Here is an 11,214-nt window from a genome sequence, read left to right on the forward strand (position 1 = left end):
TACCAGAAACAAATGGCGGTAGAAAATCGAGCGAAAACGGCAGGCCACCATGCATCTCTTGTCCCGGCTCTGCATGGATCACGAGACTGCTTCCATCTAACAACAGCAACAACGGCCAAAATAAAAACGGCTTCATTTTAGTAGTTTACATGCCATAACATTCCAAAAGGGTCACAAGATTCCTCTATTAGTGGCTCAGAAGCATCACGGAGAGGAGGAAAAGAGAGAGGAAAAAAAAAAGGCAGGACAGGAAGAAAGGTGAGATCAGTCAAGCAGTATTACTGCAGCAAATTATAATGCTTCTGAAACCACTATTGTTTACTCCCTCCTTTCCATATTATAAGTCATTTTACTTTTTCTCAGACAAAATTCTTTAAGTTTGATCAAATTTATAGCAAAATATAAAAAATTTGGTTAAATCTAAAAAATACTTTGACTAATAAAAAAGTCAAACAACTAAATATGTAACGGAGGGAGAACTACATGTTCCATCCACAAAAAAACCATTTCTTTTGCATGGCTACATGTAAGTAAAGCTGGGAGGGTGAAAGAACACTGAACAATTTCATGCCAGCTAAAGCTGAACTGCAACTTGCAATGTTTGCAGACAAGTTTGGCACATTCCTCACATCACATGCCCAACTTTCAGAACTCTGAACTGCACCTCTGGCTTTCCTGTATGTAGTGTAAATGGAGGTTCTGAATAGTTGCTGCATATTGCTACATCCTCTCTGTATCTCTCTCTCTTCTCGCCTGCATTATCATCATTGTCCAGTAGAAAAGACAATGTTTTTGTTGGTGGCAACAAGGCAATGCACACATTAACTGTGCTGCATAGGGGAGGGTATCGTGCATATTAGTTCAGATTCGTAGTAGTAGGATAGATCTCATCCTATCATAGATTGCTACATTATAACAGAGGGAGTAGTATTTACACTCTGAGCAGTATGTCAGTATGTAGAGAGGTGTGAAGACAGGGTGACAATGTGTGGCAGCCAGTACAGGTGCTGACTGACAGTCAAATCTGCATCATATTCAATTGGTTAAAAAGTACTCAAACATTATTATAGTTTGATTGGATTTCAGAGGCATATAATTGATGAATTGATGTGTGTGTGTGTGTGGGGGGGGGGGGGGGATTGTACTGCATTGTGGATTAATCTCCAAAGCACCTCCAAATGGCCAACCTGGAGGCACTGAAGATCAATAGTTACACCAATTGTTTGGAAAACATGGATTTTCTAGGAAGGTTAAGAGGACTCACCCTATTGTTTCTTGCAAAATTTCTGCATTCCAAAATATGTCATGTCAAGCAAACTTGTGCCGTGACAAAACAACTTTATGGAAGCATATTGTTCAGTGCAGTGAAAAGGGCAGACATCATACAATATGGGAAAACAAGCACAAACCAACATGGAGACTTGAGACAAGGAGAGCAGAACAAAGCAATGAAAAGAACTGCAGACTTGGGAATGAAGAGAGGCAATGTAGGAGGTATCAAAAGTACAGCAATTTGGTGACATATGGGGGCCATAATGCCATTGAGACCTTCCGATCCGTGCCATGTTGCCAGGTAGGCAACAAAGCTGGGACATATGCTGTTTCTTGAAATTTTGTTTAGCTTCTCTGAAAGCTCCAAAGGCATGGGTTCCCTGGTCGTCAGGGCAGCACTGCAAAAATCCAATGTTAGCAAAAGGAAGAGGTCATTTAACAGTTCAATCTTCAGACAACCAATTACACTGCAGAGCTCACCAGCTATAAATCATTCAAGATGCTTGTGCCCTTGTTTGTCAAGAACTCTTCAAGGATGCATTTCTGACCTTAAATCCAGCACCAAAAACATCCTACGAGAACGCTAAGGAGCTATTCCTCAACAATACTTATTAGTACCCACAGTACAGAATGATGAGGGATCTAAAATACATGACAGATACATAGCCAGGAGGAGACAAATCCCAGATGGATACAAAAACTTGTCCTTTGGATAGGAGCACGTACAATGAGGGATCTGCATGCCAATCCTTTACATCATTTCAACGTTCAAATCAAACAAATCGCTTCTATGTCTCAGCGTGATTGTTGTAGGACAAGAAACAATGATGAACCACAACAGCACACGAGTCTAAACTCATAAGTTCCCCAAAATTGCATATCAAAACATCTAAAGAGTTGTGTTGTGGTTTTTTAGACGTAACTTACAATCGCTAAAGCTGTTCTGGATAGTGCAAAAAACAAAAAGGTGCTGCTCTGACCATAAAAAACACAACTGCTGTAATTATAAGGTCAGCCACTAATATGACAGATGAGAGCTGATTTATTAACTAGCCCAATGGTGCTAAGCTTGTGATGCTTGTACAACAACTGCTCTTTATCTCTATTTCAACTTAGACAGGATTTCCTCAGAAGGAACCTCCAATGTAGCTCCAGCATGTTCCTTCTCAGGTTTTACAACTGTGACACCAAATATTAGCCAATTGTCAGACTTCTAAATGTCAGTAAATCAACAAGACAACTTAACATGATAATAAATATAGTGGAAATAATATTGTTCGCATCAATGATAGGTAAGTTTCAAGAAAATACCTAGATAAACATACCAGAGATCTATTCATAAGGATTGAAATCGTATATTATATTAATGAAGTCACAAGCAAAGCAGCAATATGGCCAGTGAAGCCAATATACTGTCTGGAAATACCATTGCACAGCACAGCTCTGATGGTGGGCATGATATATAGGGACCACTACTGTACTGCTAAAAGCCTAAAACCAAAAGGAGGCCAAGGAATAAATCATCCTAACAACAGATCCCTTTTATAATCGCCATGGAAATTTTACTGTTCAGCATTGAAGCTTCAAAGTCAATTTAGGACAGCAATGCATAATTTTGGGAATCTGACACACTTCACCGTCACACTGTAATCAACAGTATAGATGATATTATGGAGTGCCAGTGTGCCACTGTCGTGTGTTTCACTCAAGGGTGGTCAGAAGAATGGAGGCAGTACCGCAGTAGTTGTGGTTGACGGGGGGACGAAGGTGAGTAGGCACTGTTATGAAAGAGAGAGAGAGAGAGAGAGAGAGAGAGAGAGAGAGAGAGAGAGAGATTCTTTGTTTGCTTGATTGCAAATAACAAATCCAAAGTGCTTTTATAGGAAGGCATGCCAAACAAAGGATCCTAAGCTCAATAGAAATAGATTGATCACTTGCTAAAGTAACTAAAGGGTTACTGGAGGAGAGAGAGAAAGAGAGTCATTCATAACTCTAGGCCCAGATCTCCTGATCGCACACATCTGCCTAGTGGCGCCTCTTGGCCGTGCGCTGCCTGCACCTTGGTCGCCTTGGTCTGTCTACTATAAATGTGGTTCCACATGATAGACATCCTTTTGTTACAAAACTAAGATAAAATGACTTCTTGAACAAAAGGCATGTGGTTTGGTTGTACATGCTATGCTATATTAATTAATTATCAAAAAACATCAATTAATCTGGACCAAATGATATAAATCATAAATACAGATGGATTTAGGAATAAAATTTTGGTTAAAGGGGGTCTAGGGTGAAGTTTCGTACTATTGTTTTGGTCTCATTAATGGCAGTTTGTTCAAAAGTGAGGCCTGTATTCGCAGCCAAAACTTGTTGAGGATAGGAAAATATATTGAGTACAATGTTGATCTTGAGAAACTATATCTTAAAAAGCCCTTGTTATACAGCATGGCTGTCTCAAGGGAATAACATGGGTTTATTCATGCACCCATCATGTGAACAAATAGATAATAGAACTGAGGCAACACTATAGTCTTCAGCTTCAAACTGATAAATGTCTCTCCGAAAAAAGGTACTTCATAACACTTGGCAATTGCCATAAAATTCATTGCTTATTCAACCTATCAAAATTTTTAAGATTACTCTTCTAAAAAACATGGCTATATACCAGATTTCAGTATTTAACTGCCCAAGAGGCCCGCAAATAAGAGCAAAAAATATGCAATATGAGAATGATCCATGACAAAACACGTCAACAATTTCAACAAAACATTGGAAAGCATGCTGCAGAAATGATTTATCTGTACACTCTCCACTAACAGCAGCTGCTTATACGGCAGTTCTAGGGCAAGCATCACTTTAGATTTTTAGCTTGCTCATGTGCTGCCATGTAAATGCAAAGCACACTTGTTATCCCACCACATCAGCTCTTTTCATGGCACTCTGGCGAGCTTTCATGGCACTATGCTCATATATGGTTTCAGTTAAGGCGATTCGGGTCAGACAAGTTGGAATGTGGGATGGCGAAGACATGACAAAAAAGAGTTGTTGGGAGATAACTTAAGGATTTTCAAAAGGCATAGTATAATATATAACTAACGTAAATGAATTTCTTAAATATGTTGTTGGTGGCAACTGACAAATCCATTCTTCAGTGTAATTAATCAAACCAAATCTTAGGTGTAGAAGCAGGGCGAACCACGACAGAGGTTTTTCCCCCATCATTTATTTACTTTTGCCAGGTAGCATAAGTTAAATCTATTACAAAAGCATCGTCAGGTCCATTATTAGTTGTTGTGTCTTCAGTTCTACCCACCAAGGCCCAACAGCACAACTGTGGAATTGAAACTAAATCCCATAATGTACCCAGGGTGCAAAATAAGCTCATCTCAAAATATGTTGCGTTAGTTTATTTAGCATTACATTTGTCATGCTGAATTCATAGCTAGACAAGATACAGCAAACCTGTAAGTTGGCAAGGGCAGGCCTAATCCACTCAGTCAACCACAACATGAAGACACTCGATAAAATTCATTGGTACAAACTACATCTAGTACACGCACCCAAAAAAAAAAAAGACATTTGGGTTCATAAAGAAATAGTTGCACCAGCCACAAACCAAAAAAAAAAGATTGAAATATGACTATCTATTTGTAATTATAATACCTTTAGCAATTCCCTCTCCCAGTTTGTATTCAGGAATTGTTACATGTGAAATGTAAAGTGGTGAATTATTTAAAAAGAAACAAATGTAATATGCTTTATGTAATTGAGCTGTTGCTTTAGTGACTCTGCTCCTTCTGGCGGCAAAGCTACCCCAACTTTTATCTGTTGTGAAACTTTCAATTTGTAATAGTCGATATGCATTTGTGTGGCACCCATTTGTTCAACAGGGAACAAATTATAACTGAAGTGAGCATCCTAGGTCTAGTTTCCAACTCTCCTCCTTGCATCTACCTCAATCTCAAGCTTAGGCAAATGCAATTCTAAGATGGATACGCAATGAAAAATGTCTCGAAACCCTGAGAGATCCCAAGCGGAAAGAAAGGGTAGAGAGGTGAATGGAAAGGGGGGGAAGTACCGAAGGATCCGGAGGGGGCGCGCTGGGCCTGGACGATCATGTGGGTGATGAAGTGCGCGGCCTCGCGGGCGTCGGTGAGGGCGCGGGCGGCCTCGCCGGAGCCCGGCGCGAGGCCCCGGTGCTCCTCGAAGCGGCGCCGGATCTCCACGGCGGACTCCGCCAGCATCAGCCTGTCGCCGGCGAACGTCCGCCGCGCCGCCCGCAGCACCGCCCTGTACGCCGCCAGGCCCTCCGCCGCCGCCGCCGCCGCCGCCATTTCCCAGAGGTGAAGAAGTGTGTGCGTGTTATGCCGACTTAAAAAAAGAAAAAAAAACAGATTAAAAAGGTTTTCAAGACAGAGAAACCTAGCTTCCAGATCAAGGAAGAAGAGAATATAGCGCAGATTCGAAAGGAAGAAGAGGACGTGCTCACCGGAGGGCGCCGGCGGCCGTCGCTCCCTCGCTCGCAGCCGCAGGTGATGGAGATCGGCGGCGCGGCGGCGGATGGATGGGTGTCAATCGATCGATCGACCGACTGGGCCACCAGCGAAAGAAGGACCCAAGAGGCCCATTAAGATTTTCATTCTGTTAGAAGCCCATTAAGGCTGAGTTGGACCAGTAGCACTTAATTAACGATTTTGCCAGTTCTTCCCTTCTTTGTCGACAAATTTCTGCTCCTCATATTTGACGTTTTTCTGGTTGTCCAATCCAGCGTTAAGATTCGTGGAGCCATCTTCCTAGATCAGGTCGTATACTCGTATCGGAGACAAACCCTGTCCCGCGTCTGTCAAATTTCGTATTCCGCGCCATCTCCGAAGCCGTTCCCTTTTCCTTTCTATTTTTCTCGCGTTCCTTCTCGTTGTCTCAGCTCTTGCCTCTAGTTCTTTCTCTCTCTCTCTCCATTTGCTTCTCGCTTTCTCCAGCGAACAGGAGGGAGATTATATCCCCTCCTCCCCCCACCCCACCGCCGCAGCCCCCTCCCTGGCGTCCTACATGTGTAATTACAGTGTGCAAATACTAAACATACATGTGTAATTACTAAACTTACAGTCCTATATAACTAAAATTACATTTATAATTTCAGTTGATATAATATGTAAGTGCACTGTAATTTCACTATAGTTACACTATAATTACACTATAGTTACAGTACAGTGTAACTATAGTTAAATTACACTGTAACTTTTAGTAGATGGGTTGGTGTTTTTTTTGCAATGTAAAGATCTAACAAATAAAATATATGCAATATATATAATTAATATATGTTGATACATGTTGTCGAAATGACAACTGCATACGTCGAAATACGTGGTTACTCAACAGTGGTTAGAAAAAGGTAAAGTGTATTGATTAGAGAATTTTTCTTAGGATCCCCCATTACATGGCCCTATGAGACTATTTATAGCCCCTATTACATGTTCTTACTACTAAGGTTTTGGTTATACAGGGGAATTTACATGGTTACCGTTATGAAAGGGACATTTACAAGGGTACATAGTGTAATAGAGGTTCATGGAATCCTGATGGGCCGTTAGGCGATCATCGGCCCAATGGCCCCTAGGCTTGATGGGCTGGAAAAGGCTTCTTCGGCCCTCGCGGGGGCGAGCTTACTTTGGCGAAGTCGTCTCCCTTCGGCATATACTCTTCGCCCTGTATTCTTCGCCCAAGAGGCCTCCGGCTTGGCAGAGTACCCGCACGATCCTTTGCCTCTCGCCGTCCTTGTTCCATAGTCTTCGCCCGGGGGGGGGGGGGGCTTCGCCTTGACTAACTTTGACGTCTCAGGCTTGGATCCCCATTCCTCGCATAGCCTTCGGCAGATTTTGGTCGAAGGGTCTCGTACCATACCGCCAACAAGCCCCTCACGGGCAAGGGTGAGATTGGAGCTTCGGCCGAGACCGTGCAAACCATGTGGTATGTGGTATGGTATGTGGCGCCCCCTTTCAGCCGATGCTCCTGCCGAAACCTACATTGCTCCTGCAAACAAAGTTTGTTGTCTGTGCGGCTGTTATTGATTTGCCGCTCTTCGCCTCCTGCGGACGGTGATATATATATATATATATATATATATATATATATATATATATATATATATATATATATTATTTTTACCGGGCCGAAAGGAACAGTAATGGGCCTTCCCTTTGTGGGCTTTTTACTGTGCAGCTCGGTCGATGTGAATTTACCGTTTCGCCTACCCTCGCGACACGTGGCGCTTTATTACTGGTGGGTAGGCGAACCGTCGCCTTGTTGGGCTATATATGCTCCCCCGTTATCTTTTCACCGCCAGACTTGCCACTTTCACCGCTCGCGCTTTCTTCCTCCGTTCTTGCTCTCACAGCACCCCTTGGCCCTTTAGATTTCTCGCTCACTCCCCTTGTTCGCCACTGCACGCACCCTTCGCCACTTCATATGTCCTTCGTCATGGCTCCCCGCAAGCCTAACCCCTCTTCGGCGAAAGGGCACAACCCCGGCCGGATTGACGACGACACCACCGCTTATTTGGGGATTTCTCTCATAGACGACGGCGAGCTAGCAAAGTTGGTCAGCTCTGGGGTATTAGTCGAGGGACAGGCTTTCGCCCCGGGGAAAGCCGTTGTACCGAAGCCCATCGACAACCGGACAGTGGTGTTCGCCGTGTTTTTTGAGGCGGGGCTTCGGTTTCCGTGCAACGCGTTGTTGCCTGAGATTCTTCGCCTTTTCCAGGTGGAGCTCCCGCAGTTGAGCCCGTCGGCGCTGGTCCGGATCGCTATGTTCGACTGGGCGTGCCGGACTTCCGGGTTTGAGCCAAGCGCCGAACTCTTCGGCGCCATATTCTTCACCACCGTGAATTCGAAGACGATGATTACCCCAGCTGGAACGAAGAAGACAGTGTTCGGGAGCGTAAACTTTAATGTTCGCCCCGAGCGGTCCGATCTCTGGCCGGTGAACGCCGCCATGTCGAAGTGGGACCGCCATTGGATGGCGAGGTGGTTTTACCACACCATCCCCTTCGAGGCTGGTTCTGACTGCGCAAAAGCCCTTCGGTGCTGGCGCAGGGCGATTGCGCCGAACCGAAAGCCCAAGATCGCTGTGGACGGTGCTATGGAGGCGCGGATCGCTCTACTGCGTAAGGTCTGCTCCCCCTTAGCTGCCGCGACTTGGTGGAGGAATTTTGTATGCTTCGCATCTTTCCCCTCTCCCAGTCGTGGCAAGTCGCAGTTGAGCAAGGCGAAGAGGTTGATGGTTTGCCGAAGTTGGTTCTCCCTGAAGGGGCGAACGGTAAGACTGCCCTTTCGCAATGCAGTCTTGTGCTTTGTTATTTTGCTTTGTTCGACGCTTAATGTGGCTACACCCTTTATTTTTGTAGTGTTGACCCTCGACCAGGCTAACGCCGAAGCCCGTAGGATGATCGGCGACGTGTCGGTCGTCGAGTATAGCCAGCTGCTAACGCGGCAAGAGGCTGGCCGGGCGAACCGGGTTGACAACGGCGAATTGCCTCCCCGGGCGAACCCCCACAAGGCCGACGACGATGCAGGACCTTCGCGAAAGCGAACACGCGGGCAAGTAAAGCTTGCGCCCAGGAAGCGAAGGGTTCCTGTTTCGTCCGATTCCGACGCCGACGACGAGGACGATGTTGAAGAGCGTGACAGCGAGGAGGAAGGGGAGAAAGAAGAGGAGGTCGAGGTCGTGGTCGAAAAGGCCGCGGACGAGGCGGTTGAAAACCGCGTCGACACCCTTGGCTATACTCCTACCCCAAGCCCGGGTCATAATTAGACCGGGATGGAGTCGAACAGCTCCCCCCTTCATCGAAGGGAGTTGGATGGGGCGAAGGCGCTAATTGCGTTTTCGGCAGGCAAGGCGGCGAAGGGAGGTCCGGTCAAAAAGATTTCCAAGAAGAAAGGACTCGTCGACGTCGCTCGTGTTTTCAGCGACGACGAGTCTTCTGACGAGACTCCGACTTCGCCCGCTGGCTGCAGTCTGGACCTTTCAACCGCCCCCGTTCTTTCACTTGGCGCTGAAGGAGCAGGCGGTAGCGCCGCCGCCGGGGCTTCAGCCTCCGCGGAACGGATCGTGACAGCTGCGGCGAGGGTCTTTGGTAGCCCTCTGTGTCAGCCGGTTGTTTCACCGCTAGTCAAGGCGAAGGGGAAGGGTGCGGCCATCGAAACATCTGCTTCGGAGTATTCTCTTCCGGCGCCCCATTTCGCCCCTGGCGATTTCGAGACCCGGGCAGACCTTATTCCCTTTGTCGAGGGAGTAAGCAATCTTGTATTACCTGCCAGCACCCCGAGCCTATTCACCGAACTGAATGAGTTCGATGAGGGGTGTTCTGCTATTAAAAGCTTGGCGGTTCGGGTATGCTTTTTCTCTATTCTTGGTTTTCCTCTTCTTTTTTACATGTCCCATAATTAACATTTGCCCTCTTCGCCGTTCCTATTTTGCATCCAGATTCTTGCAGCTCACTGTTCGACAGAGCGAACCGTGCGGGCTCGTCTTGACGGATTTAAGAACCGTCTTCGGGCCAAGGATGACGAAATAGACCGCAAAAACTTGGAGATGGAGGCCCTCGCCAACACCCTGAAAGAGGCGAAAGCCGAAAACAAGCGGCTCCAATCCGAGTTGGAGAAAGGAAGAGAGGCTAGGGCCGAGGTCGATCGCCTCAAGGCCGAACTGGAGAAAGGGAGAGAAGCCATAGCTGAGGTTGATCGCCTCCAGGCCGAATTAAGGAAAGAAAAGGCCCATTCCGCCGTGCTGGCGGATTATTATAACCTTACTGAGCCGAAGATGGAGGCTCTTCGCCTGGAGGTCAGCAAGGCCGAAGCGAGCGCTGTGGAGGAGTCGCAGCGGTTTTCGCGGGGGATGGCGAAAACTACCGAATCCGCAAGAACGACGTGCCAAATGCTTCGCCTCACCCTTACTGACATGGGTGCAAAAGTGCGAGGGGTCCCTGCTGAAGATGCCTTGGCCTTCGACTTCTCCGAGTGGACCCAGCAAGTTGGTGGTTCGGTTTCGGACTGCGCCACTGCGTACGGCGATTGCTGTGCGCGTGTATCAGTGGCCTTTACTATGGGTCTTCTGCAATAGTTTGGCTGCGAGCACGTCGCCGAGTTCCCTAACTATGCGAAGGGGGACTGGGAGATTAGCGCGCAGGACATTTCGCCCGTGCTTCGTGCGTGGCGGAAACAGTTCTGGCAGAAGGACGGCCGGTCCACCGCCAAGGCGCGACTTTTGGAGCAACTAGCGAAGGCAGAGGCGGCAGACCTTTGCGAAGAAGAGGACGCGGTGGCTGAAGGGGGTGGAGGCGATGCCTAGGATCACCCAGAGGTGTGAGGCCCTCTGTCCTTTCCTTAGATTTTTCTAGTTTTCCTTCTTCTTTTTGTGTTCGCCAGGAGTGGCGAACGACGTGTATTCGGCGGGCTGCCGCTAACCCTCCTTATTGTAGCCGAAAAAGGGGCCCTTGGATATTTTGAATATATATGACTCACTCTTAGCCATTTTTTGATGGTCGAAGTCTTTGGCGTATTTATGATTACGCCCATTTCACATTATGCAATACTTTTTTCTTTTTTCGCCTATTCTTACTATGCAATTCGCCTTTTGCCCTTTTTGCATTGTCTACCAGGGTGTTCACCGAAAGTTGTGCATTCGGCCCCCTTCTGGGAGTTGGTGAAACCAAAACTAGAAATTTGTGGCATTAAAGGATTTGCCAAAGGTGCGATGCCCATTTCGGCCTGTTTATCGTGAAGTGGTGATAAACGGACGCAGCTATAAGGTTTTTAAGGTTGCTGGGTGGCTTCGGGCACACCCTGGGCGAACCTTAGAAGACTACGACCTTGTTCATTCAAGACGTTTGGAGGACATGGCTCGCTTTTGGCGAAACCATCGGAAGACTGATCGGCAGGAGGCGATCTC

The 11,214-nt window shown here is 46.6% G+C and overlaps 1 protein-coding gene across 1 annotated transcript; it reads right to left on the minus strand.

The window, feature by feature from the left end:
* Nucleotides 1-1,866: 1,866 nt before the first annotated feature.
* LOC127772824 (mitochondrial zinc maintenance protein 1, mitochondrial) lies at nt 1,867-5,895 on the minus strand. The gene is made up of 3 exons (XM_052298806.1): nt 5,759-5,895; nt 5,348-5,640; nt 1,867-2,451 (listed from the first exon to the last, which is right to left on the minus strand). The coding sequence occupies exons 2-3, from the start codon at nt 5,601-5,603 to the stop codon at nt 2,375-2,377; spliced, it is 333 nt and encodes a 110-aa protein (XP_052154766.1). The 5' UTR covers nt 5,604-5,640; nt 5,759-5,895; the 3' UTR covers nt 1,867-2,374.
* Between the last annotated feature and the right edge of the window lie 5,319 nt (nt 5,896-11,214).

The sequence above is a fragment of the Oryza glaberrima genome, chromosome 5 (assembly GCF_000147395.1).
Source record: "Oryza glaberrima chromosome 5, OglaRS2, whole genome shotgun sequence".
Classification (NCBI taxonomy): Eukaryota; Viridiplantae; Streptophyta; class Magnoliopsida; order Poales; family Poaceae; genus Oryza; species Oryza glaberrima.

Coding starts and splice junctions, on each gene's coding strand:
- LOC127772824 (XM_052298806.1), bottom strand. CDS start 5,603: ATGGCGGCGGCGGCGGCGGCGGCGGAGGGCCTGGCGGCGTACAGGGCG. Junction 2,452..5,347: donor CGCCCCCTCCGGATCCTTCG/GTACTTCCCCCC, acceptor TTGGTGTCACAG/TTGTAAAACCTGAGAAGGAA.